Source organism: Diplotaxodon limnothrissa, linkage group LG14, assembly GCF_057381915.1.
Source record: "Diplotaxodon limnothrissa isolate DT_005_m linkage group LG14, D_limnothrissa_male_GT1.1, whole genome shotgun sequence".
NCBI lineage: Eukaryota > Metazoa > Chordata > Actinopteri > Cichliformes > Cichlidae > Diplotaxodon > Diplotaxodon limnothrissa.
In genome coordinates, this window is record NC_140609.1 from 22,187,529 (window position 1) to 22,214,813 (window position 27,285).

Below are 27,285 nucleotides of genomic sequence, written 5' to 3' on the forward strand. Positions count from 1 at the left end.
TTGTGCAACGTGATCTGTGTAGTGTTTTTCTCCGCTTTAAAAAGTAAGCGAAGGTCAGGAAATATTAGCAGCTACAGGCTGAGCTCTGTGACGGTAAGCAGGGGCAGCTCCGCTAACCCCGTCTGTCTGTGCTCCTTTAAAAATGTCAGACATTTGTTTTTCTGTCTAACATCAACTTTTACTGCTGTGAGTCCGTGTCCGTGTCTGTGTGTGCGCTCGTGCAGCCTTAGTGTTGCTGTTTACACTGCCGATGTCAGTGATCCAAAAGTGAAAGTTCAGCACTGTTGATGTCACCTCATGTCCACCATCAGGGCTCAATAATGGCTCTGAATAAGTCCATGCATCCTCGGAACCGTTACAAGGACAAACCACCTGACTTCGCTTATCTGGCATCCAAATATCCAGACTTCCAGCAGCACGTGCACACAAGCCTCACGGGAAAACCTATGTAAGTACCTGAGACTGTCCTCCGCTCTGTGTGTGTGTGTGTGTGTGTGTGTGTGTGTGTGTGAGAGAGATCCGTGGCACTAATAATCTCCACTCTAGTTTCTTTCATAATTGCACACATTTACACGCAGTACTTCCAGATTGTGCACCTCACTGGAAAATGAAAACAAACAGTGTGATGCATCTTTGCATCTTGAGGCTGATCTCTGAAGAGTGAGTTGTCTCCTTGCTGCCTTCCTTTCTCCTTTTCTTTCTCCTTTCCTCCCCTCCCAGCGTACCCAGACATCCTCTGGGTCTGTGGCCCGAGATTTCTCCTCTCCTTGCATTTTTCCTCCTTATTTCAGAGATTTCCTGATTTACAACAAGCCAACTGGTCCGAGTGCAGTTAACACCTTACAAAACAAGATTGTTGGCTGCTTTGTTAACAACAACAAAAAAAGATTTCATGTTGAGTAAATTAAACCCCACATAGGGCTATAAATATTTCTGGTCCTGGTGATTTTCGCTTAAGCTGGCACCGAAGATTTTTATATGGGCTGGTACTTATATACTGCCAAGTGTCATTCACCCAGTCTCACACACACATTCATGCACCAGTTTTATCTGTGCTCAGGTGCTTTATCTAATATTCACTCTGATGGATGCATCTTGCTGAACCAGAGGAGCTGGGAATCGATCCCTCTGACAGACAAACCGCTGCTGCTGTACCCGTATGCAGGAAAACCCCGAGTTTTATAACAGTGACTTCTGTATTCTACCAAATATATTATTTAATAAGAATTATATTTTTTAAAAAAACAACCTGGGAATGTCTCTTGGAGGCATTTCTAAACAACTGCGAGATCATCAGTTCGAACAGGAACAACCCAGGAACCATTAAGGCTCAAACTGCAATAAACTGGAAAATGCAGGAACATCAGCATCGCTGTCCACAGTCAGAGGGTGCTGACCAAGAAAGAAGTCTCTGCTCGAAATTGACATCTTCAAGCTTGAATGAAATTTACAGCCTTGCACACGGACAAGCCAAAAGTTTTATGGTCTTTAAACGAGACAAAGATTGAGCTGTTTGCAACATGTTTGCTGTTTGTCTTTCCCCTCTCTGTTTCCTGTCCCTCTTCACTGCTCCACTAGCCAATTAAAAAAGGAAAAAATGTGAATAAATAAACAAAAAAAGAAGTAAATCAGAGAACCCTGTACGCACTGTGAAGCACGGTGATGGTAGCATCATGCTCCCGGGCTGATTTGCTGGTGGTGGTGCTGATATAGTAAACAAAGTGGAATAATGAAGGAGGAGGAAAACCTCAAGTCTCCTTAACTTGGACACAGCTCAGTGATCCAACAGGACAATGATCCCAAATTGATTTTGGGATGGATAAAGCAGGCTAACATTAAGCTTCTTTAATGGCCTTCCCAACGTCCCGACATCAACCCTTTTGAACATTTGTGGATTACTCTTAAAAATCGGGAAACCAGCATATTTTAAATGAACTTCTTTTACCAAGAAGCGTGGTCAAATATCCAGCCAGAATTACGCCAACAGCTTGTTGATGGCTACCAAAAGGGTCTGGCTAAGGTGCAACTTGGTCAGGGACATTAAACTAAATATTAACAGGAATGTATGAATATATTTGAGCCTGTATGAATCCTTTCAACCCTGCATGGATTAGACAAAATCAAATAAATCCAAACTTGTACACCAAACTCTTGTTTTGTAAAATCTTTAAAGACACGTGCTTCAATTCAAAGAAATCATTGAAACCCCCAAGTTACCACGGCATTCAAGCTGATGAGTGAATGTGAACCTCTGACCACAGCTGTACGGTACCTACCTAGTTTGCACTAATTGAAGCCCTGAGGAACACATTCAGCTCCTCTCATGACCCAGCTGACTCGCTCTGCTGGTTAACGCTCTTTCAGCTTCTGGCAGCAGCAGGAGGAAACCTGGACGAATTAATGGGCCCAACGTCAAAAATTTTCTTCCTCTTCACTCTGTCCTCTGTGCATGTACGAGTGGTTTCAACCAGACCCACAATTTAACTCGAAATAGGTTAGTGTGCCAATCAAAGAAGGCCGGCAAGCTTCCTGTGTTTTCCTCCAACTGGGCACAGATTTTGTGTGTGTGTGTGTCTGTGTGTTGCTCAGTGAGATCGAGCTGCTGAGAAATTTAGAAAAAGTGCAGGCTGGAGAACAAAGGAAGGGTACGTCTGGTGGGATTGGTGGTGTTGACGTCAAACAGTATGAGCTCATGATTGCAGCTCTCCATCTCTGATTTTCCTGTCTCGTTTCTGCTGTGCGCGCGCTTCGTTCTGTGGTTTCCATCCAGCGTTTGCCCTTCAGTGCTCGCTGTGATGCACTCAATTCCAGCGAATTGCTACCTTTGATATTTAATAAATATGAATGCAAAACAGATCAAGGTAAATGTCTGGGCTTCTGCTTTTATTTTTAATTATGAGAGCACGTGTGGAGTGAAAATGTAGACTTGTGGGAAATGTTATTAGATTTTTGGGTTGATAAGTTGGAGGGGATTTTATTTGTGTGCCACCGTTTTAACACCAACTGTCACATTGTTTCACTACAACGAGCACGGCTGTTAACTAAAACTGATAACTCTTGCACATTATCAATCTTCTGAATGCAGCGATATAGGATTTTCACATTGAAACCATAGGTGTGTCTGCTTGACAGGATTTTTACAAAGCCTTGCGGCCTGTTTCTCCACTAATTGGAAGAATTTCATTTTGAGAAGAGTGAATTTACTCCCCCTTTTAAGAGGCTGATTACTAAACTTTAGAGCAGATAATTATGTTACCATAGGTTTTGTTTTTTTAGTTGAGATATCAAATAAAACAAGACTAACGTTTGAGTGACGGCGAGTGTAAGAGCTGCCAGTCATTGTTGGACTTCTCCTTTGTTTACATTAAACAGGTAGCACAGATGAATGCGGACGCAGTGTCACTGCAGTGAGTCCGAACATCTGTCTGTGGCTGCGAACATGTTGGCGTGGGCCGTCTGTAGCGGACCGAGTGTGCGTGGGCACACTGTAAAACCCGACTCGATGTCCGCGTGTGACAGGTGTTAATTATCAGTCTGCGGTTCCCTGACAGACGGACAGATGACAAACAATGAGGCGGCGGTGTTCGAGCTTGACGCTCGGCATGAAAATCATATCTGGACAATCAGGGGATGCGACAGCTTCTCCTGCTTACGTGTGAGATTTTTGTGACAAGACCCGATGTGAGCGGACACACACACACGAAGAACTGGTCGCTTGAATTTAAAAAACAGGCGGCCCTCCGCTCGCCTTTGAAAAAGAGGGCTCATCTCAAGCACCACCATCCTGAGATAATATGAGGAGAGAAAACTTGCATTAAATCGTCTCAACTGACACTAAACACACTTGGCTTGATAAAATAAGATGCCACTTAATCACCGCAAACTAGTGGCTTAATCATACAAGTCGGTCTATAAAAAAAATCAGTGGCTACTTGGTGATTGTGTTTAGTGTCGTAATATTCTTGAATCAACGGATCGTACCTCAGTTTTCTTCTCCAGTCAACATCAATATGCTTGGATACGTCACTCATTGAACAGCCAGCCTTCTCAGTGATGACCTGCTGTGGTTCACCCGTCTCGTGGAGGGTGTCGATAATCGTCAAGTCAGCAGTCTTACTCGTGATTGCAGTTGTGCGCACAGAGCTAGAAGATCTGTTTAAACTGTGTTATATAATAATTTTTTTTTATCAAAGTCTAAATTAATGATCTAATTGTTTGCAGTGCTGGATTTCTGATTTTTATGAGCTGTAAGCAGTAACCATCTTGATGAAAACAAGGAAAGGCTTGAAGTTTTTCACTTCAGGTGTCATGAATATCAGATATTAATATAGAATATGTGAAAGTCACACTGTTTAACTGATTAAGAACAGTTGCCTCAAGGTGCTTTGTGTTATAGGGTAAAGATTAGCACGAAAACCCTCCAATAGTTCATGAACGGACGAGTGAGCTGTTGGTGACAGTGGCACAGAAAAAACTCCCTTTTAACAGGAAGAAACCTCCAACAGAACCTTAATCAGGGATGGGCTGGAAGGAGAGAGCCATCTAATTATTCATAATTAGATACAGTAGTTGGGTATAAACACAAGCAGACTGAAAGGAAGGTCTAAATTTGACGAGATGTGCTATTAAACAGCGAATGGAGTGTGTCGAAATGATGCGTCGTGTGGACACGCATCATTAGATTAGCATGTTGGCGTGTGCCATTGGTTAATTTGGACTGAAGAGAGTATTTGGTCATGAAACTGACGAGCTGCAATGAGGGGGCGTCTGTGGCACACTGATGTTCATGAGGCATTGCAGTTAATGGGATATAAGCAGAAGAATTATGGAGTTATAACTAGGCCTGCAGGATTATGGCTAAAATAATATTTTCCACAAGTTTCATACAGAAGTAAATGTTTAACTTCAAGGGCGTTTGCACTGCTGGCTGGACAGAGCCCGTTGGAGGTGAACCGAGCCTTTGGTTAAAGCCGAGCAGATGCGTGAGACCTTGGTGGTTTCACGTGCCCCACTGTCGGGTGAGTCCTTGCAGTGGATGGGAGACGGCTGAAGATGGGGTTTCTTTGTGAACAGATGCGCGTGAACAGTGTCTTAGTCATTTAGGCTTACCTCATGGCCATGTTGTTGAGGCTTAAGGATGTCCTGTGATGTATTTATTTATTTATTTATTTATTTTTAATGAAATAAAAATCTGATATTTTGTTTCTTTTCTGCCCGACACCTAAAATTTCTGTAGGAGTCACTGACAAGTTTTTAAGGCAGCTTGAAACATGTGACGACTGGAGAGATTCTGGATTTCTGGTTAGCCGTCTGCAGGAATTTGGTTCTTCCTCCCCGTCAGCCTGTCGCTCCATCAGCGGAGGGATTAGTGCGGTTTTGTACTTTTCAATGAATTCATCTTCTGGGTTTTTAAGTATTTAAGCACCGAGTTGGGGGATGAGAGTAATCTTGGGGAGACACTCACTCAATCCTCCGGGGAGATATGCCTCCCCTCATTAAGGGATCGTCAGTGGAGCGGACTGATAGCAGCGGGCAGAGAAGAGAGCTCAGACCAGAGGCAGCACGAATTTGGTGGAATTGACTGGAAGTGAAGCGAGGAGAAGATAAACCCCAAAATATTTTAAATGTTTCGGGCCTTTTTCCAGATTTTGATAGGAGAAGGGGGGGCTCTGATCAGGCAGATAGAAGGGTGGGATTAGGAGGCATGAATGGTTATTAAAAATTCAGCAGCTCGGGTGAGATTTAATTTAAAAAATGTTCAATTTTCACACCAGTTTTGTTCAAAGATGTATTATTTAACAGATTCCTGAAATGGGGGTTGGAAATGAACCAATAATTAACAGCTCTGATCACTGCAAATTGATAAATGTAACCTTACATGGATCTTGCACCTGTACCGCTCATTTTAGTGTCTGATCAGGGAAACGAACCACTTTTCGGTAAGAAATGATCGATTTATTAGGGAGCACATCAACATTTCATCCTCAAAGAGGATGTTAGAAGTAGGAAAAATGGACAAGCGTAAAGATTTGAGCATGTTTGACAAGAGCCAAATTGTGGCTTGGGGACATGTCAGAGCCCAAGCTGCAGCTGTTGTCGAGTATTCCCGGTCTGCAGTACCTATTTAAAAAGTGGCTCAAGGAAGGAACAATGGTGAACCAGTGATAGTGCCATGAGTGGCCAAGGCTCAGCGATGCAAATGGGGAGCAAAGTCCGATCCAACAGACGAGCTGCTGTAGCTCAAATTGCCAAAAAAGTTGATGCTTGTCCTGATAGAAAGGTGTCAGAACACAGAGACTCACAGTTCGTTGCATATGGGGCTGCATGGCTGCAGAGAACACCTAGTATCAGGATGCACTATGGAAAGCAGGCGAGCCGGCAGAGGCAGGGTGATCATTTGGGCAATGCTCTGCTGGGAAACATTTGGTCCTGCCATCCATGTGGATGTTATGTTGACATGCACCACCTATCTAAGCATTATTGCAGACCATGTACACCTTTTCATGGAAACGGTACTCTCTGATAGCTGTGGCCTCTTTCAACAGGCTAATGCATTCTGCCACTAAAACAAAAAGGGGAGGTGTTTACTTGGCCTCCAAATTCCAGATCCAGTTAAGCATCTGTAGGATGCGCTGGACTAGCAAATATGATCCATGGAAGCCCCACCGTGGAACTTAGAGAACTTAAAGGATCTGTTGCTGACATCTTGGTGCTGGATACCACAGCACATCTTCAGGGGTCAGGTTATAACGACACCAAAGCACAGTACGGCGTCTTTTTTTTTTTCCGTTAGGAAACGGCGAGCATGATGGCCATGTTAGCGCTTCACTCTGTCGTCCAAATGTGGTCACTTCATGCTCCAGCCTAAGTGCTGAACTTGAGTCCTCAAACCAGTGGTTGGGGGCTTATGGAGTACATCCATCTTTCATATACAGTCTCTACAGAATTGTATATAACTCTAACAATGGCGTGTTAGGCTTCCTTCCCTCCTTCCTTCCACTCACCTTTCCCTAGATGTTCTCTGCTAAACATAAGTGTTACATGCATTGTTTCATATCAGACTATCTGCAGAATTGCAAAATGAAACAAAACGCGCTCAGAGAAATTCATAAGCAGGTTATCTTTAAATTCACGGTGAGCTTCTTGTGACTCTTTTATTGCTGCTCTTGTGAGGACTCAAAAAAAAACCCCCCTAAAACTCATGACGTGAGAGAAGTTGCTGCAATTCAGCACAAAATATGTCCCAGTGCACTCAGATTGAAGCACCGTGAAGGTCGTGTGTGTGTCTGTGTGTGTGTGTTTGTGTGTGTGTGTGCTTTATTGCTGATCATGGAGCTTGCTGTCTGTCTCAGCACTAAACGCCTTCTCACCTCCACATTTTGACCTGAGCCAAGAACTTTACTGCCCTTCAGCACTTAAATTGTCTTTCTTTCTCCACCTCCTCTCCGCCTCGGTTAAGTCAAATGCAACCAAAACACGACTAGACTCCTCATCGGTCCTCCCGGTGCTGTTTTTATATGTCGTCTACTCTTCTCGTCACAACTTCTAAGCTCAGATTTGTCCCACGTCGCATCCCGTCGACCACGTTAACGGCGTAGGCACGCAACGGTGAACCTGTAAATCGCGGGCACGCTCACGCTGCTTCTGGCATCAGCCATTGCTCCAGCGTGGCCGGATTTGCGTGCTCTCCTCATCTGTTCAGTAGGTGGGGTTGCCATGGAGATGTGGCATTTGCAGTGCTGCTGATGGGAGTGATCGGTCTGCATTGCACACACACATATAAAGAGCTAAAAATAGAGGGCTGGCTCCCTCTCTGAATATTGATCCTTATCTAATGATGCCTCAGAGGAGAAATGAACAGGGGGCAGAATCTCTGTGCGCTGGACAGATGAGAGAAGCCGGCTTTCATTTTGGGAACGTGCGAGCGTTATGCTGATTTATCACTTCACCCTCATTAGCCGGGGCTGTTTTTAAAGTGCAGAGTTCTTCACTGGTTGGTCATCTGCAGTTGTGTTGCAGCTCAGAAGAAGCAGGTGTTGGCTTTCTGTGAGAGGTCAACAGCTGTTCACAACTGGACCATTAACCTTGTGTGTTCATTAGGTGTAGAGACACTGACTAAGATTGATGTGGGGCCGTGTGGGTGCGTTGCGCCTCATCAGGGGTCTTTTGTCTTTGCTGCCACCTGAATGAAGATGCAGAGTTCTGTGAGAAGTGAAATAAGATGCATTTAGAAATATTTTAGTGGCATTTTCTGTTTTTATTAGACCCCTGACAGCAAAGAAACGACAGGAAACGAGGAGGAAAAGAAGCACCTAAAGGAAGCTGATTTTAGTAGAGCAGTGTGATGTTCATAGTTCAGCTGTGGGTTAACAAGTTGTTAGTGAAAATTAAAAACCATGAAATGATAAATGCATCTTCACCTCTTTGATGGTTTTGTGTGTTCTCTGCTAATGGAGCTAATAAAGGATGAACTGAAGGACTTTTCCTTAGTGTTTAGCCCCCGTGAAGAGCTTTTTATTAAGGCTCTTATAGTTCGGTCACTTCCCTCAGTTAGGAGCCTTCCTGAGTAAAATTAACCTATTTGACCGCACTCCTGGAGAACTGCACATCGAATAAAGGCCTGTCCAAGGTTCGCTCTTTTTTTGACTTGTCACGTTCCTATTTTGCCACATTTGATGGTGTCGAGTCAAAGGTTCTATAAATGACCACAGTTGACCAAAGTGCTGTACAAGTTGTACAATAATATACACTGTGTATAACAGTCACTAAACCAGCAGTAAATATACGATAAAGTTCAAAAGTTGGGACTCTTGCCTCATTGGCTCTTGCTCTCCTGTTGCTTCTTTTCCACTGGTACCCACACCACTCAGCTTGATTCTGTCTTTGAAGTTGAGCCGAGATGGTAGTAGTGGAAAAGAGGCATAAGTCCAGTTAATACTACCTACTGGAAAACAGAACTCTTCTTCACTTCCTGCCATTTTCAAAGGAGATTATGTAGCCAGTGACAGAAATGTGAAGTGAAGGTTCACAGTGAACATAGATGGTGTTATTATTTTGTCATCCACACACAGTGGAGTCAAAAAGACTTCCATACTGCCACATTATGTTGCTCTCATCTCTGTTGGTCAGTTCAGTTAGTTGGAATAAAAGAGTTGCACACAGCCAGAGCATGTAGTTTTGTCGTGGTGCACTTCAGTGTTGGAGCTACTGGACCTCCCACACTTGGTCCAAGTCAGAGTCGCAGAACCTATTTTTATGCATACATCCCGACTTGGTCCAGGTCTGCTGTGTACCTCTTTCTGAAGATGATGGTTTGTCAAATCTGTCATACTCCTGGTATTTTAAGTCTAAAATGAATCCTTTAGTGATGACTAAACGGTGCACATTCGGAGAACTCACAGGACCTTGCAGGATTTTCACCCACACTTAAACGCGGAGGTTTTCTGGTCATCCCCCTGACCTCTGACCTCTGAAAAGCCCAGGCTGGGATGGACTCTTTATTTAATGTGAGGACGTCAAAACTGAAATGCAAAACATTTCAGCCGTTTATGTGTAATTGAATCCTGAAAACGGCGACAATGAAAACACAATCAGCGGCTGCCTGCTTTTGAAGCCGCAGAGCCGTTTCCACCATCACTCGGCGCGTTTCTTCTGCTGGAATATGCTCACACCGACACTGCGAGGTGCGTCTAATTGCATCTGCCGAGGTGCGAAAGAACTCTGCAAAGCTTTAATTACACCTATCTCGCCCACTCGTTTTGTCTGCCTGCTTGTGTGACAGCTGAAATCATTAAACACGGCGAGAAGGAGAAGACGGGCGAGCCGAACGACTGGGACCGAGAACTGGGAATAAAAAGTGGGAGGTCTGAGTTGTGTTGAAAATGTGAAACTCATTGTCATCAGCAGGGGATTGTGAGTTGATGGGCTGCTTATCTCCCTTTTGTTTCTCGTGCGCGAGCGTGTGTATAACGTGAAGTAATGCGGTTCAGTGCAGGGAGCTGCAGGAGGCCGGAGCAGCTGAAGGTTAATGAAGTGCTGTATTAAGAGCAGTTTGGTAAATTGCTGTCAGATGGGCCACGCGGTGAAATGAGAGGATCAGCAAGAAGCTAAATTGAAATTATCCTTAAAGGAAAATTGTAGTTTCTTTCAAGCTTGGCTTTATTTTCGGTCACCATTCCCACTGGTACTCACTGGAAGTGCTGTACTCACCAAATGCTGAGGAGAGGGCGGTGAGGAGCAGTTAACCACTTTTATTCAGGATTAAATGAAGGTGAAGAGCAGAAAGGTGGACCTGTTAAGCTAATTTCCACCAGCCATGCATGATTCACAGTTTAGAATAATCTTTCATCTGATACGGAGCATCAGTACGGCTCTTCTCATTCCCTCTCTGATTGAAACAAGTCATTTTGGCTTTTTTCTAGTTGGGTACTTCTAGCAAACAGAAGGTGAATAGAAACAGCTTTTGCAGATAGGATGTAACGTTAGGACGAAAACCATTCATCAAATAACTCAACTATAAAAGGAAAAAAATCCTCAATGCAAATGTTTTACTTTGATGTTTTCTTTAATCCACGACTCTGTAAACCGTGAGCTCAGGTGGAGAGAAAGAAGAGTTTTTTTCAGCGCCTGCTACTGTAGAAAGAAGCCTTTAAACCTTACTACGATATATCCCTCAGACCTAGTTGGAACTTTTTAAAATTTTTGTTGAAATAAGGAGTTTTCTGATGAACTGCACACCCGCGTTCAAAGCCACACTTCCACGCATCAGACTTCACCCTCACTGTGATCAGCAGGACTCGCAGTTATTCACACTCATGACTTAACTGGTGTCTAAAACGTCTGTCTCTTGCTCGTTTTGTGAGTTCTCGATGTAGAGGGATGCATATTTCACCACCTAGCAACAGATGACGTATGTCAGATAAAGTCCGATTCCCACAGCTGCTCTGAGTTTGAAACGTTTTACTCATTTAGTCGCATTTCTGATTTTCTTCAGAGTGAATTTCAAAGAGCCGGAGGCGGTGCGAGCGCTGACCTGCACCCTGTTAAAGGAGGACTTTGGTTTGGCCATCGAGATCCCTCTGGAGCGACTCATACCCACCGTCCCCCTGCGCCTCAACTACATCCACTGGGTGGAGGACCTCATTGACGGCCAGAAGCAGCCGCGCAGGGGCATTGACATCGGTACGGCCACCAGTTTCAGTCACCTTCAGCGCACGTGTGATGTGATAGTCTAGTTAAGCTGCTTTGATTGGTTTATAAGACGAGAAATCAGGCTTACTTAGTCACTTACTTAACTTAGTTCAAACATGGTCATTTGCACTTCCATCACTCACTGTCAGACTCAAAATATAAGGTCATCTGCACTGACCCAGTGTGTCAGACTTCACTCTAATGCATATGTGTTTCAGTTCTCACCAGTACCTGTACATCTGTGTAAAATGAACGTGCTTCTCCTTTAAATGCTGCAGCAAACCCCAGCAGCACATCTTTAAACATTAATAACCACAGACGGGGGGGATTTAAATGTTAATGCCGCTGCTCTGATTTTTTTCTTGATGTGGCTCGCCGCTCGGCACAGCACCTGAAATGTCAGTTGGCACTTCCAGCAAATGAGCCCAGTCATTCCCAGTTTTCCCAGCACTCGCCAGCCTGATCCCCAGTCACACGTCATTACTTGTTTTTCATTCTGTCGCTCAGAGAAAACAAGGTCTGACTTTAAATGTGTTTTCCTGCAGGTGTGCTTCTCCTCTGTAGTTCCTCAGGTCACTGATTGGTGACCCCGAACCTTTATGTGAGCCCACTGAAGCTGTCTGCTGCTGATGGATCACCACTGGGTGTTTCCTTTTCTAACCGAGGCCATCTCAACTGAATTATGTGGCTTTGGTTCTTGTTAGATGGGAATAATTTAATAATAGCTGCTGGATTTGACATTTATTGACCATTATGTCCACCAAGTCTAAGATAATTCTTTAAACGCATCATGTCACACTTTGGGACCTCCTTCCTTCAAGACAACAAAAACACTGCGGCACATTTTCATATTGTTCAGTGACAGCTATGATCAGTCATCATTGTGAACACATACATCACTGTCAGGCTGCCAGTAACGTGTGTGTGTGTGTGTGTGTGTGTGTGTGTGTGTGTGTGTGTGTGTGTGTGTGTGTGTGTGTGTGTGTGTGTGTGTGTGTGTGTGTGTGTGTGTGTGTGTGTTTTTCATCAGGCACTGGGGCGTCCTGTATCTACCCCTTACTGGGAGCCACAATGAACGGCTGGTACTTCCTCGCCACAGAGGTGGACGACATCTGCTTTGACTATGCTACCAAAAACGTGGAGCAGAACAACCTGTCCGACCTGGTCAAAGGTGCGTTTGATCTACTCAATGTGAAGGTGACTTCATCTTTAGATATTATACTACTACGCTGGAACTCTCATACACTGTCTCAGAGATGATGTTTTATGTGTGAGCTGCAGCACTGAGGATGAATTCCAGGATACTGTGATTACTAAGAAGTGGATTAATATGACAGCAGGAAGAAGTCAGCTACCATTAGCCACCACAAGCTACTGGTCACGTCAGGTCAGCGTGACTTTGGAAATAAAAACAAAACCATTTTGCACAAATGTTCAGTTGAATGAAGGTTGATCCCACTTTTCTGGTCATAATTCATGTGATAGTGATGAAAAGGTTTAAACATCAGATATCATCAAAGGTCCAGTCTGACTTGAATGATGTGTAATTCGGAACATCTTGGATTTCACCTTCTACCTGTGGGTCTGATACAGCCTGGAGACAGATTGGTTTGTTAGATGATGAGGTTTGCAGGGCCAGTGGGTAGTTTTTCGGGGGCTTCCTGTGCGTCTAGTGGTCATTGTTTATGATTGTAGATGATGCCGCTATAGCGGCTCTGACCAGCCAAAAATTAAGAAGCTGTAGGTTGCATGGTGCAGGCTTGTTCTGGCAGATCCCACAGATGTTCCACCGGGTCCTCTGGAGTTTGGAGAGCAGGTTTGTTGTATTGCTTGTGCTGTTCCTGAGCAATTTTTGCAGTGTGCTGATGTCCTGCTCGGAGAGGCCACTGCCATGAAAGGGATACGTGGTTTGCAGCAATGTTTAGGTTGCAGACCGTGCACCCCAAAGTGTTCCAGCAGGAAACAGATATTTTCACCAGTCCTATTTTTAATGCTGTGGCTGCTTTGTGCAATTTGATCACTGATTGTTGCTGTAAATATTTCAGCAAGTCCTGCCAAAATCTCGATATCCTGCCTCGAAAATGCTTTGTTTCCTGTTGTAGTAAATAGGATGTCTTTTTGTGACACTTAGCCGGACAAAACAGGGACGTCTCGCTGGAAGAGTGTCGTATTTAGCCTGAGCTGAGACTAAACTTGTCTCTGCTCAGCAAATCTGTGGCTGACAGGAGTGCAGCACACAGTGACTCGGGTCCCATTTTGTATTGACAGTCATACATTTTATTCAGCTTTTACACACTTGTCTCACATTAGTGTTTATTTATTTATTTTACCTTCCTCAGTCGTCAAAGTTCCTCAGAAGACTTTACTGATGGATGCCTTGAAAGAAGAGACAGAAATGGTGTACGACTTCTGCATGTGCAACCCTCCATTTTTCGCCAACCAGCTGGAAGCAAAGGTAAAAGTTCACGTTTAAAAGTAGTTTAAATTCTGGAGCGTTGTCTGCTTTGACCTTGAAGTTTCTGACTCATTGACAGTAAATGCACTCGTATACTGACCGGAGAGGCTCCAGCACCAAACACAGTGTGTTTACGTTTTAGTAACAGGGCTCTAATAGGATTTTATTGTAATCTCTGTCTGTCTTGCTGCCCTCTCCAGGGGGTAAACTCCAGAAACTCACGCCGACCTCCTCCCAGTTCAGTGAACACGGGCGGGGTGACGGAGATCATGGCAGAGGGCGGAGAACTGGAGTTTGTCAAGAGGATCATTCATGACAGCCTGCAGCTCAAGAAGCGCCTTAGGTGAGGAAAGAGGACTGTTTTCTTCGTTTCTTTTCTTTTTAAAGGTTGCACACGTATTTGTGTGTGTAAAAACACAAACGTCATTACAACACAGCCACATATTTAAATTGGCGGGTGGATGTAGATGAGTGCTGCACTTGTAGTTGCTCTGGAGAGGCTTGGAGAGCTTTAAATGGCTGCAGTGAAGGGGAGACTCGGAGAGGTGAAATGGGCAGATGGGCTGCTGCACATTGATGGAGCTGTCACCCACAGTTGCTTTAATGATTTTGGCACACGTTGACTCTGTGCTGTATCCGGGAGCCCACAGGGAACAGCTGTGTTTGGGAGGGTGAGGGTGGAGGGGTCGGATAGATGGGTGGGGGTGTCTCAGGCGGCCCTCGCTTTACCCTCCCTCGTTACGGGGCTGTCACCGAGGCAGCCGAGCGAGACCCGGGCAGAGGGAGCTGCAGAGTGGTGCTATTAAAACTGATTAGACGTGTCACACCTGCTACACGGAGCACTGTGTGTGTGTGTGTGTTTGCAGAGTGGAAAGATGAGCACTCTTGAGTGGGACTGAAGTTAACACCTAGTTGCTCTTGTGTGGCAGTGTTACACTAAAAGTCAGAGCGAGCCGGGTTTCATTTCGCAGGTTTGAGGCTCCGGCCAAACCAACCGGAGCCGACTGTCACTCCCAAAACCACGCTGGGACACGAGAGCCTCCAGGTGTCCATGGAAACACTGCCAGCCTTTTCCGATTGGTCCTTCGAGACGCCCCCATTGCCCCGCTCTGCTCCTCTTTCCTTTCTTTTCACCAGAGGGTAATTACTGTCAGATAAGGCGAGTTTAACTTTCAGCCAAATATCCAAAAGTGCGGTTAGATTTGAGGTAATGCTCCTAATTCATCACGCCATTGATATGAAAATTACCGTCTCTGGTAATAAGACTGTAATCACGTGCGAGTGCTTCAGAAGAGAAAAGACTGAAAGTGGAGGCTGATGCAGCTGCGCTCTTCTCGAAGAGGCTGCTGGTGGTGCATTCGGGGATCTCTCCTGGGCGTTGCTCCCCACTGTGCTCAAAATTGGCGAACATCTGTGAATATTAGAGCTGTTAAATATTTCATCGTGTCACCTGAGGCTGACGGGCTGCTCCTCAATACCCCTTCAGCCCTGGCTGTCCTCATGCCTCTTTAACATGATTACATGTCAGTGTCCTTACTGATTGTCAGTCACAAGTTAAATAATGTGTCAGATTAAATTTTATTTGGGTGTTACAGGAGCTTTTTAGCCAACTACAGTCAGGAGGCAGGTTTGACACAGTTGAAGTCAGAGCTTTAGGAAACTGCATCTATGTACATGTCTATTAAAAGCTTTCTATATTATAATGAAATAATAATTATTATAATAATAAGGAAAGTAAGACTAAAAGATGTTGAGATGGTTGAATGGTTCACAAATTGCTAGTATCTCACTATAATGATCATAGAGTATTTATGTATGTCTGTATGAACTCCTCCTTAATGGGGGAGCCAGTCACAAAACCTACGTACGCAACTTAACGGTGTCCAGAATTTCTATTTTTTTGTGTGTGACTACCACATTACGCTATTCCAAGTAAATGTCAAACCCAAGGTTCGCAGTTTTAGGTTTTGCTTTCAAATTGAACAGGTTTCTCAAATAAGATGAATGCATGTAATAAATACAGGAGGGAAACAAAATAGCACCACAGGCATGGCAAAAAACGCTTGTCGGGAGGGTTTGTCCTAGTGTTTGTAATGTAGATAGGAGCCATGTAAGGCTGTAAAAGTCATTAATAAAACTTTCAAATGAATTGAATGTTACATCTGACAGGTAGCCAGTGTACTGGCCTTTTTATTCAAATCCTGGGACTTTTTTTTAATGAGCTGGCTTTTTTTTTTAAGGAGATGGACTTTTGGCTGGGACCCAAGCAGTAGGGCTGCACGATTAATCGTTAGAAAATCGCGATCTCGATTCATACTCATGTGCGATTTCATTTCCAAATGACAACGATTTAAAAAAAAAAAAAGAAAAAAAAAAGACGACGATTGTACCGCATTTTGATCCGGGACGTACTCTGCATGAAAACAAGCGCTCACTCTTCCTGCTCAACAAATGACAAGGGCGGAGCCTTATACCACGTGATACAGAAGCTGTGCCGTGTGATGCTAAAATTAGCAGGGAAAAAACAGCGGAGAGCACGTCAGGGATGACAAGAAAGTGACAGGAGAAAATCCGTCCCGGGTCAACCACCCAAACATCAATAACGGGAACCTTATACAGCGCTTCCCTATACACGTCGAACTCCCGCAGGCACAAAGAAATTACGGAGGCTATCACTTATCACCTGACAAAGATATGGCTCCCATCAACACTGTGCAAAACGAGGGATTTAGGAAAATGATCAACACCCTAGACAAACGCTACACAGTGCCGTCCCGCAACTATTTTTCTATTGTTGCACTACCTGCTCTATACACGCAGCGTCGAGCAACGGTGGAGACGGAATTTCAAGCAGTACAACATTTTGCGGCAACAACAAAACGTGAGACATTTGTTGTTTTTATGTTTATTTGTTTTTATGTTCAGTCTCAACTGTTACGAAGTTGATGTGCAGTTAATAAGTGCAATAAATATTTATACTGGAAAAGAAAATCGTGAGAGAATCGTGATCTCAATTCTAAGCCAAAAAAATCGTGATTCTCATTTTATGCAAAATCGTGCAGCCCTACCAAGCAGTGAACATTGCAGCAGTCCATGAAGGAGTGGGTGAATTTTTCGAGCTCTGTTACAGATAGAAAATGATTGACTTCTCCAACATTTCTTATGTCTGATTTATACAAATCTGTAGAGCCCACGATTTAGCCTACGTAACTGGGTGACAGCATTGCCAGTAATAAAACCTGTATGGGTTGCGTCGATTACTACGTCAAGTTGAATTTCTAGTGAGGTGTGAATCAGGTTGAAATGTAGGAAGTTTTTACAGTCCTGTGAATAACTTGGCACCTCCTTACTGCTTCCATAGGAATTAAGAGGTTAAGTAGCAGCCAGGTACAGATTATCAACTGCAGTTGGTAAAGTAATCATCCACAAATCTGAGCGCCTCTATAAAAGCTGAAGTTTTGGCAGTTTGCTGGTTTGGAACAATAGTCTGCTCTAGTTTTTAAGAGCTGAGGCGATAAAATGAAACCCTGATGATGACCCTAACCCTAATAAAAACATCACACACATGTTTTGACTACCTCTGTCAAATTGACCAGCCGTCCTTCCAGGCTGACTCCCCGATGTGTTTCTTTCCTCCGCCTGCCCCAGCTGGATGTTGCTGCTCATTGATCAAGTCCAACCTCACGTCTTTATCACACAGCAGTGATTATTGATCAGGCGTCCACCACGGGATGACTTCAAAGCAGTTTTTCCTCTGCTGCAGGATGTTTTTCTGCCTCTCGTATTTTACTTTGTGTCGCTCCCCTGAGCACTCCCCCTCTCCTCATTTGATCTGTGCTCGAGGGTTCACGCCCGGCTGTTGGCCACTAACACCTCCAACAGACACAGTTTGGTTAATATGGATTCTCTTTTCTGCAGGTGGTACAGCTGCATGTTGGGAAAGAAGTGCAGCCTGGCACCTTTGAAAGAGGAGCTGAGGAAGCAAGGGGTGAGTAGCCAGCGAGACCCAGAACAAAGAGAAATTTACGAATACATGCGCAAACACGGTAATCAGTGAGAGTTACAAAGCAGGCACAGCTTTGATCTCAGTTTGTTCATGCAGAGACACGATGCTTCTTGCAGGGCTTGTTAAAACAATCTTTGCCACACCCCCGTCGCCCAAGCTACCTTTCTCCTATGTATTGATGTTTAAAGGAGGCAATCACCAGCACCAGCTGAGCACGCTCACAAACGAGCCATGAATGAGCTGATTTCTGTTTGCTGTGCATGACTGAATCACACGCCTCTCAGTAGCTAACATGCATTAGCGTCATTAGCCTGACTAATAGCCCAGCACATGACTCCTGACTGCTGCGGGCCTGCAGTACCGCGCCAATCTCACAGACCGCCCGGCCCCCGCCCCGCACCTGCCACCCCTCAACCCTCCTCCAGGGTGTCGCTGCTCATCAGAGTGAGTGCAGCGTTGGCTAACATCCAGGAAGAAGGCTTCATTCTGAAGCGTGTGTAAAAAGAAACCTGCGCTTGTTAATATGCTAATGCTTTCATCACCAATTACTTGAGTCATTCTCCAGCGTGTCCTCAGTTTTCGTTGTGTTTTTAATTTAGCAAATGTGACTCATAAAAACTCATCTCACCCTCAGAGCTGTCTGACCTCTGACATATAAGATAAGTGACTTCCTCTTATTTTCTGAGAAAACCCCGACAGCAACACAGTGGATTCCCACATCCTCCTTATGTTCTCACATACTGTCAGAGACGTGAAGCCAAAGGTCACACTGGCAAAACATCACACTGTCAGATTCAGTCACTGCTTTCTAGAAAGACTAAATTCCTAAATTGTTAGTTTTGATCGCAGATACCGCACACACCAATCAGTCACAGCTGCCAATCAGCACAGAAACTCCAAATGTTTTTATAATGATGGGTTTTGTTTTAAACAAAATATTGAATCGGTGCTATGGGAAGGATTTTATTTGGATAAAATAACTGAATACTGATAGTGAGACGGATACGTGTAGATATAAAATGACAAGCCTCTGTTGCAGGAAAATATTTGGATTTTTCTGTATTTAGCCATAAATGATCATCAGATTTTCACCTAAGAGTGTTTTCACACCTGCACTCTTTATTCCATTTAAAATCATTTTACTCCTCCCTGCGATTCAGTGTAATTCAGCGATGGTACACAAACATTTTTATTTTAAAATGTTTCTTTTTTTCACATCTAGTTTCAATTTTTAGTTTAAATTAACTATCATAAATTTTGTTTGTAGAGATGTATTTTGCGTGACTTGGACTTTTTCTCTTTCCAACAAATATTTTACATGTGATCAGTTTCTGTGGTGTATTTTCTTTATGAATTTATCGTTTTGATGATCTCAGGTACAGCCTGGTCGCCAGAGTACTGCAGTGTTTTCATGCTGTGCACTTGTTAACTCCAGACTCCTCTCTGTTTTTGCTCAGGTGCCTAAAGTGACCCACACTGAGTTTTGCCAGGGGCGGACCATGCGGTGGGCACTGGCTTGGAGTTTCTATGACGACGTGGTTGTTCCGGTGAGTTTGTACAGATTTATTGTTGTTGTTGTTGTTAAATGTCAGTAACAGAGGATTACCAGGATCAGGATTACATATAAAAGCAGGTTACCTGCTCAGCTCTGAGGAGCACATTTTGCTCTGCTGCTGGATGTTTCCAAACCCTCTCCTCAATAATGCACCACCTCTGTCCCTCTCCAGACTGGATCCTCTTTCCCTGCAGCCTCGTTCCATTATGTGTACTTACTCCGTCCTCTGGGGAGATGTTTATGTGATTTCTAACATGCTGTAGCCAGGCAACAGTCGCCAGGGCAGAATTGTGCGCGCACACTGTACCGCAGGCGTGTCTGGATTAGAGGGTGAGATTTGGAGTTAAACAGACATGAAAGCATTGCAGAGAGAGATCTGGAAATGATGCTGCAGTGCTGATGAAGTCAATCAAACACATAAATGCAGGTGAAGCAGAGGGCTGTTTGGTGGACTGTTTCTGTTTTTCAGCAGAAAAGCAGTTGAGCAGAATGATTGGCCTAATTTTTCTCCAGCTACCATCCTCCACGTTCACACTGCTCCAAATCATCAACAGGCAGAGCCCCTCGAGCACATGTGGGGTTACGTAGCAGAAGTTCACGGTCAAACGCCCAATTCTGCCTGCATGAACCTTTCTATGGTCATCTGGTTTATGTATATAAGCATGGGAGAGCGCATTAATGTTAAATGTAGACTAAAACATATGTGACATATATGATCTGTGACCTACTTAACCTCATTATTACCCGTGGTGACTTAATTCATGTCTGGTGTAACCAGAAATGTTTGCAGTACAGTTATTGAAGTAGTGGAAACCTCAGGATTCCTAAGGATTCTAATCCAGGAAGAAATAGATTTTTGGTCAATTTTATTTATTTGTTGTTTTTGCATGTCATTTTCATTTGGTTCCCTCATTTGGAAATAGCTTCAGTCTAAAAAACAAGATAGGAGACGTGTTTATGTTTTTTAAACACTTGGATCTGTATGATGTCAGTGAGAGCTTCTTCCTCTTCTGCACTGTGATCATCTTCCATCTCACCCTCTGTCTAACATCCTCCTGTCACACCAACCCTGTGCATGTCCTTAATCCCGACATCCATGAATCTTCTCTGAGGTCTTCGTCTTTACCTCCTCCATTTTCATCATCCTTTGTCCAGTATATCCACTATTCCTCCTCTGCACATCTCCGAACCCTCTCAACCATGCTTGTCTAACTTTGTCTCCACACTGCTCCACCTAAGCTGTCCCTCTGATGTATTCATTACTATTCCTGTCCATTCTGGTCAGTCTTCAGCTCAGCCTCCTGTCTTTTTGTGCACACATCTCAGCAGGTCTCACTGCCATCCTGTAACCCTTCCCTTTTACTCCTGTCACAAATTACCTCCGACACTTGTCTCCACCCTCCCCACTCTTCTTCACCTCTGTTGCTCTGAATAGTTGATCCCAGGTATTCAAACTCATCTACTTTTACTATCTCTACTCCTTGCAGCTTCATGGCTACACCCGTCTCCCCCACCATCAGTGACACTCTCTCTGTGTGATGCCACTGACTGCAGATATCATTAATATGGTCAACTCAGAAACATAGCACTGACTTTTTAGCAAAGCAGCTCCACTTCCCTTTTCAGACCTACTATTTGTGAGGTTCAGCCAGTCAGGAGAAAACTAGAAACAGACCAAGGATGGAACTGAAAGGCTGAACCGAGGCTCAGTATAAAGGATTATTTTCATCTGTGAATAATGCAAAGCTACTCTACTAGATTAGAGTACTATGGAGTTGGAATCAAGTGTAATGAGTCCCCTTTAAACAGTTTAGTTATTTTCTAATTTATCCTTTTGACTCTGGAAACTAGCCGTGGCTGTTTGATTGGAGCGTCAGCTTGATCCCAGTCTTTTTAGCTTTTCACTGAGTTTTGTCTTCCTCCTGTAGTCCGATACAACCAAAGACCGCATAGACAACCCTTCCCTCGTTTGTTTTTTCCAACCAGTACACACAAATCCACACCGTTTTCAACATATGAAATAATACGAGCTGTTGTTATTTTTAGATTCAATCTTATTACAGAGAGAGGACAAAATGCAGGGGTTGTAGTGAATTGAAAGGAAACTACATTAGATAGAAAGACCTTTTGAATGCAGACAAAAGAGGAGGAAGCACATCCAGCACAGGCCGACAGAATAAAAGGACCTGTAGACAGAGACGACTGCCAGGCTTTATCTAAGCCCTGAGGCCCACTGTTGCTCATACAAGCCTGTAGCAGCAGGAGGAGGAGGGATCAGGAAAGTCCAGAATCCAAGCTGGGGTTTGGGGACCTGACGGAAATCGGGGGGTTGGGAGGAGGGGGGGGTGATCAGAGTATGATTTACAGTTTGCCTGCAGGTGAGACTGGCAGCAGTTTGTTTCTCTATGGTGTGTGTGTGTGTGTGTGTGTGTGTGTGTGTGTGTGTGTGTGTGTGTGTGTGTGTGTGTGTGTGTGTGTGTGTGTGTGTTCATGGACTCAGGAGGTGAAGATTGATGATTGAACATCATTATATGTGGAGAGAACAGCTCTTGTTGGTTTTAACTCTAATTTTAAAAATCGTGTGTGTGTGAGAGAGAGAGAGGGCATGCAGTGAGGTTGTAGTGGGTAAGTGGGATTAATAATGGAGTGAAAGAGCAGAGGAGTCAGAGGAGGATGGGATTCAGTTGAGAGGTGTGTATGTAAACTCTAAATGTGGGTTTTGTGTTCTTTCATTTGTAAGTCTGTTTGTGTGTGCGCGTGTGTGTGCGAGATTCTGTGTCAAGGATGCTCGGTTATGAACAGACAGGTTTGGCTTGATGGATTTTATTGATTTCCTTGCACAATGAGCTGCAGAGCGTGCAGAAAAGAGGGAGAGACGTCTGAGGCAAACAATAAGAAATAAAAGCAGCAGCCAGACAAGGCAGCGCTCATTGTCAACCCATTAATTACACGTGTCCATCTCCTCTAAATATGCATCTAAAAGCACCGTCATTTTAACTAAAAATCAATAGATGATTGAGACAGGGAGTGAGCACCAACTCTGCTCTTCTTCTTGAATGTGCAGCAAATTCGGCGATTATCACTGAGGAACTGTAAATGATGAAACATCACTCACAGGCAACAATAAAAATCTTCAGTGACTCTGAGAGTAACTGAAACTTGACAGCAGGCGAGTGCAGCAGAGTGAAGGTCACCCTCTGCTCCTTCCCTCAGCTGTTTGTAGGTCAGTCGGCCATGCTGTCTGCTGCCTCACTACTGCCGCAGACCCCCGCTGTCTCCCCGCTTTAAGCCAGCCTGCAGTGAGTGTAGCGATCACAGGTCGGCTGCAGTATGACTGCTGCAGAGCCTCAGTACTCCTACACAGTTGGGTGATGATCTACATCGCCATTATAGCCTGACATTAAAGGGAATTAAAAATTTCCGTTTGATTTATTGCAGGCTCAGGTGCAGCTTGCATGATTTGAGCGCCCTCTTGTGGCACTCTGCATTTATTTTTTTTCTCTTTAGATTTGTTTTTGATGCAGAGATATAACTGCATCATTTTACTCATGCCATTCATTTTATGTAGTATTTTTAATGGGCGACTGCTGGGGAATGCTCCAACCCTCTCCGCGAGATCGTTTTAGGCCTAAAATGAGCAAAAACTGTATCTGAGAGGTTAAAGAGTAAGGACGAGAGAGTACAAAATGTGAGGAAGTGTTCAGCAGATTTTAGTGTTGGTAGCAGGACAGTGCAGCTACTCTGAAGGCCAAAGGAAAAAGACTCAATCCAGTAAAATGTCAGTTTTCCTCCTCCTTAAAGGTCAACTGTCTGAATGCAGCACAGATGTTGATCCTTTTAAAATTTAATGCCGACTACAAGTCGCACTGTGATACGGAGCTACTTAACTTTGACATCCAGTTTGGTCTACAATATGCAGACCAGGGGTGGGTGACTCCAGACCTCAAGGGCCGGTGTCCTGCAGGTTTCAGATATCACCCTGGGTCAACACCCTGAATCAAATGTTTAGTTCATTACCAGGCCTCTGGAGAACTTCAAAACATGTTGAGGAAGTCATTTAGCCATTTAAATCAATTGTGTTGGATAAAGGACACATCTAAAACCTAGAGGACACTGGCCCTCGAGGCCTGGAGTTCCTCCACACCTGATGTAGACTGCTGCATGATATTTCCTTGCATGTCCCCCTCAGTGCTGTTATAACACAGTTATTGTCTGCATATTCATGAAATGACATTTTCCTGTAGTTGCAGAAAGAAGTGCGTTACTATTAGTGCGTTCTTGATTGAAGACTTTACAGATGTCTGAGTTTGCCAAAAGGATTTGAAACAGCTCACACTGTGTAAACACTGCCCCCTGCTGGCAGCTGTGCTCTGAACTCATACAGTTCATTGTCTCTTATTACTAGGGATGGGTATCGTTTAGGTTTCATCCGATACTTTTGAAACGGTGCCGGTGCTTAAAGAATGGAGAACACAAACTTTGTCCAAAAACCTCTTATGTTTTTATTTTTAGCAGTCTTTTTTTTTTATGGTGACTCCACCGTTGAAAATGGATGGAGATCTTTGACTATAAATTTTGTCACTTCCCTATGAATTTTGTCCACTTTTTCTTCGGTCGTTTTAGGCTTTCTGGCCAGGGTGAAGGGAGTATCTGCCATCAAACAAGAAGACAGCTGCATGTAACTACAACGGTGTTTGCTAGTTCACCTTACATGCATTAATTTAATAACGTGGTTAGCCTACTCAACGTAAATTACACACGAACAACATTAAGCTACTCACGCAGAGAAGAACGGCTGCTGCTGCATCATCATCCGTCATCATTTCTGCTACACTGGCAGGGCTAGGGGCCAGGACTCTACTCTTCGGGTTCTTGGGGGATGTTGCTAACTCCGCGTCCGATAACAGGCACCACACCCGCAGTAGATGTGCATGGTGTGAGGTCTCGCAGCAAGCTATCAAATACGGTGCATTTCTCGGCTTTTAAATAAAAAACGCTATGCATTGCCAGGCGTTTCATCAGATTCGAGGTGTTACCTCATTTGCACAGTATCAGCTTAAAGCACTTGTTGCAGGCTGCTGAGTTTGCATCTTTTGCTGTGAAGTACAGCCAGACTTTTGACCGCTTTGCCTTGGGCGTTTTTAATCTGTAGCTCTGCTCTAAAAGAACGTACGTAGTGGGCCCGCCTACTGTCCTTGGAAAGGTAAAATGATTGGCTAGAATCCAAAGTGTATGACATCTCAGGAAAAAAAAAAAGCACCGAAATAAAGCACCGAAATGTGCGCTGCTTTTCGGTCTGGTTACTACCGTTTATGTCAGAACCGATGCCATAATGGCACCGGATACCGGTACCCATCCCTACTTATTACTGTGTGGATTTGAGTATCCTCAAATCTGGTTCCCCTGTCCTCAGTAATATCCAGTACAGCTTGCTGTCTAACGGTGTCTGACTGGCTTTGTATGATCTCAGTCCCCTCCCAGTAAGAAGTGTAAACTGGAGAAGGCCCGGAAGCCGCTGTCGTTCACAATGCCGGAGGCGGGACTGAAGGAGCTCCAAGCCAAGGCCTCGGCTTTAGGCTGCACGTGCCGCAGCCCTGTGGACAGCCTCACCGTTCTGGTCGAGAAGACGCTCAGTGAGCTGCGGGTGAGCTTCACTACTGAACATTGTTTTATGTATAATAGATTTCACTGAAGTTTTGACTGCACTGGCCAACTGTCTCACGTGTGCGGCTCTGCAGGTGCTGCACAAACGTGTGCCTTGCAAAAAGGAGGAGCAGAGCCTCTTTCTGACAGCTGTGGAGAACACCTGGATCCACGGGCGTCAGAAGAGACGTGAACAGACACGTCAGCTGCGAGAGCTCCCCAGGGCGCCACACTGTGCCGGAACCACTTCACAAACCACCGTGACCGCAGGTGCTCCAGAAACATGCCTGACCTCCCAAAACCAACTGACCACCGCAGAAAACAGCAGCAGCCAGAACGAGAACGCTGAGAGCAAAAGCACGCCTGCAGACAAGCCGGGTAAAGAAGTCACAGAGAGCATGACTGGGGAACAAAAAGAGGCCCCAGAAAAAGTAACAGGCGAGGATGTGGACATGGAGTCCTCTACCTGCACAGGAACGGGGCAGGAAGCAGACCTGAAGGAAACACCTGCTGCAGCGAGCGAGCCGCCCTCGAAACAACCCGTGAGCCCCAGCACTGTCAAACACTTCTTGTTTAAGTGTCTGCTGAACGTGATCCAGGAGCAGAGTGACGTAGTGATCGAGATGCACTGGGTGGAGGGTCTGAACAGAGACCTGATGAACCAGCTGTGCACTTACCTGAAGAACACACTTTTAAAGACTGTCGCAAAGTCCTGATCAGCAAGTCGAGATCTTTTCTTCTCAAAAATTAAAAGCTTTATTTTTTAGACATGATTAATGTTAGGCTGTGTGTTGGGAAGTTTATTTTGTATAGCTTCTGAAAGGCAATTCTGTATTGGCTGTTTCTTTTAATTCACTTTTAAGATTTTGTATTCTAGAGGCAAAAGTCTCCTTTCCCCCCGCTGAAAAAACACAAGCTTGTAAAAAAAAAAAAAAAAAATCCAAATCACCTGTTTTAATTAAAATACTTATTAATATACTATACTTCATGTCAACCGTACAACAAACAAACCATCATACATAACAAGAATCTCTATCGCAACAAAAGTAAGGAGACACCACCTTGTAGCGCTAGTCACCAATTGAGCTTTACAAGTTAATTGTATTGAGCTGGAATCTTCAGGGAAATTACTCCGAACACTCCAACCAATGATTCATTTGGCCTTGCCAATAGCTGATATACTCATGGAATCACCCAACACTGCATATTGTGTGTTATAAATTGCAAAAATATTTGGAATAAATTTACATTTTTATACAGATTTCTTTCCCTTTCCCATTTTTACTGAATTGTCTTTAATTATGTAGTACCTGTAAATATCCACAAGAGGGCAGCGTCAGCTTGTCCTGTGTGTTATGATCCGTTGTACTCGTTGATCTTTAATTGTTCCTTTGTTAGAGATTGTATTTTAGACTCACTGTCGCTCCAGTCTGGCACAACTGTTTTAAATAGACCCACAGACCGTGTAATTCAGGAAGTTCCTGGAGCCCCTCGGTCTTTCCTGGAGAGCCTTTGGTATTATTACTCTGCTGTACCCGGCTGACTTCCTCAACAGCATCGAGTGAATAACAGGAAAACATTCCCAAAATATGCAGGGCCACGTGTACGTATGTGCACATTTTCTGTTGTCATAAGCAGAAACGCGGTTCCTGCTCGTACGACGTGTCCTGCGGTCACGGCCGGACTTTGACTCCGGCGACGCATGAGTCATGTGATATCTGCTGAATAAAGGGCAACAACATTAGAAGCTGGCATTTTTGTTCTTTTGTTTTTGGTCCGCTGATACAACATCTTTAAAGATTTTTAATATGCTTAAAAAACTTCCAGTAACTCTCTCACTGTTATTTATGTTGCTGTCATAAAGATGACGTTTCCTTTTTCTGCAAACCTTGAAGGCTTAGAAATCAGTCTGGATATTGGTGGTGTGACTGGAGTTATTACCCTAATAAATCAAAAAGACCTGAAGTGACTAGCTAATCATTTCGAAGTTATAAGTCCAGCATTTAATTTGCTGCCTCCAGCCACTAAAATAGTTTAATTTATTGCTTTTTCTTTCCCTCTTTACTATAAAAAAGCACATTTGGGTGGACAAAATCACCATAGAGTTAGAGGGAAGTGTATTGTCATTAATCCTTATTCTGACATAATAGCAGTCAATGATGAAAGTGAAACTGAGCTGTGGCCTTACATTAAGCCAAAATGTGCTGCTTCGCTATGGTTTTATTGTTTAACAACTACAGATATGGCTTCAGTAATAACACTGATTAGTGCAGGGATGACAAGCTCTTTTTATAGCCATATCTTTAGTGGGACGGACCAGTGAAACTGCCCTTCAGTGTCAACTAGTTTAATCCTTGAGATATCCTAATTTAAAAAACCAAGTGAAGTTTCAACAGTATTTCTCAGTTTTTCCCGCATGATGAAGAAACCTTGCAA

At 44.1% G+C, this 27,285-nt stretch overlaps 1 protein-coding gene across 2 annotated transcripts; it reads left to right on the forward strand.

Moving 5' to 3' along the window:
* On the forward strand, positions 1–25,644 carry mettl16 (methyltransferase 16, N6-methyladenosine). Of its 2 annotated transcripts, XM_085370802.1 has the most exons (10): positions 1–93; positions 312–448; positions 10,994–11,181; positions 12,221–12,361; positions 13,530–13,645; positions 13,846–13,988; positions 17,564–17,633; positions 19,109–19,198; positions 24,677–24,850; positions 24,945–25,644. In XM_085370802.1, exons 2-10 carry the CDS (start codon positions 321–323, stop codon positions 25,563–25,565), a joined length of 1,671 nt encoding a protein of 556 aa, XP_085226928.1. In that variant the 5' UTR covers positions 1–93; positions 312–320; the 3' UTR covers positions 25,566–25,644. The 2 variants fall into 2 exon arrangements, with proteins under 2 accessions (XP_085226928.1, XP_085226927.1); XM_085370801.1 differs by lacking the exon at positions 1–93 and having other exon boundaries at positions 113–448.
* The last annotated feature ends 1,641 nt before the right edge of the window (positions 25,645–27,285 follow it).

Excerpts from the sequence above, each read along its gene's own strand:
- mettl16 (XM_085370801.1), top strand. The coding sequence starts at position 288 with ATGTCACCTCATGTCCACCATCAGGGCTCAATAATGGCTCTGAATAAG. Across the intron at positions 449-10,993 it reads AGCCTCACGGGAAAACCTAT|AGTGAATTTCAAAGAGCCGG; the intron begins GTAAGTACCTGA and ends GATTTTCTTCAG. Across the intron at positions 19,199-24,676 it reads ATGACGACGTGGTTGTTCCG|TCCCCTCCCAGTAAGAAGTG; the intron begins GTGAGTTTGTAC and ends GTATGATCTCAG.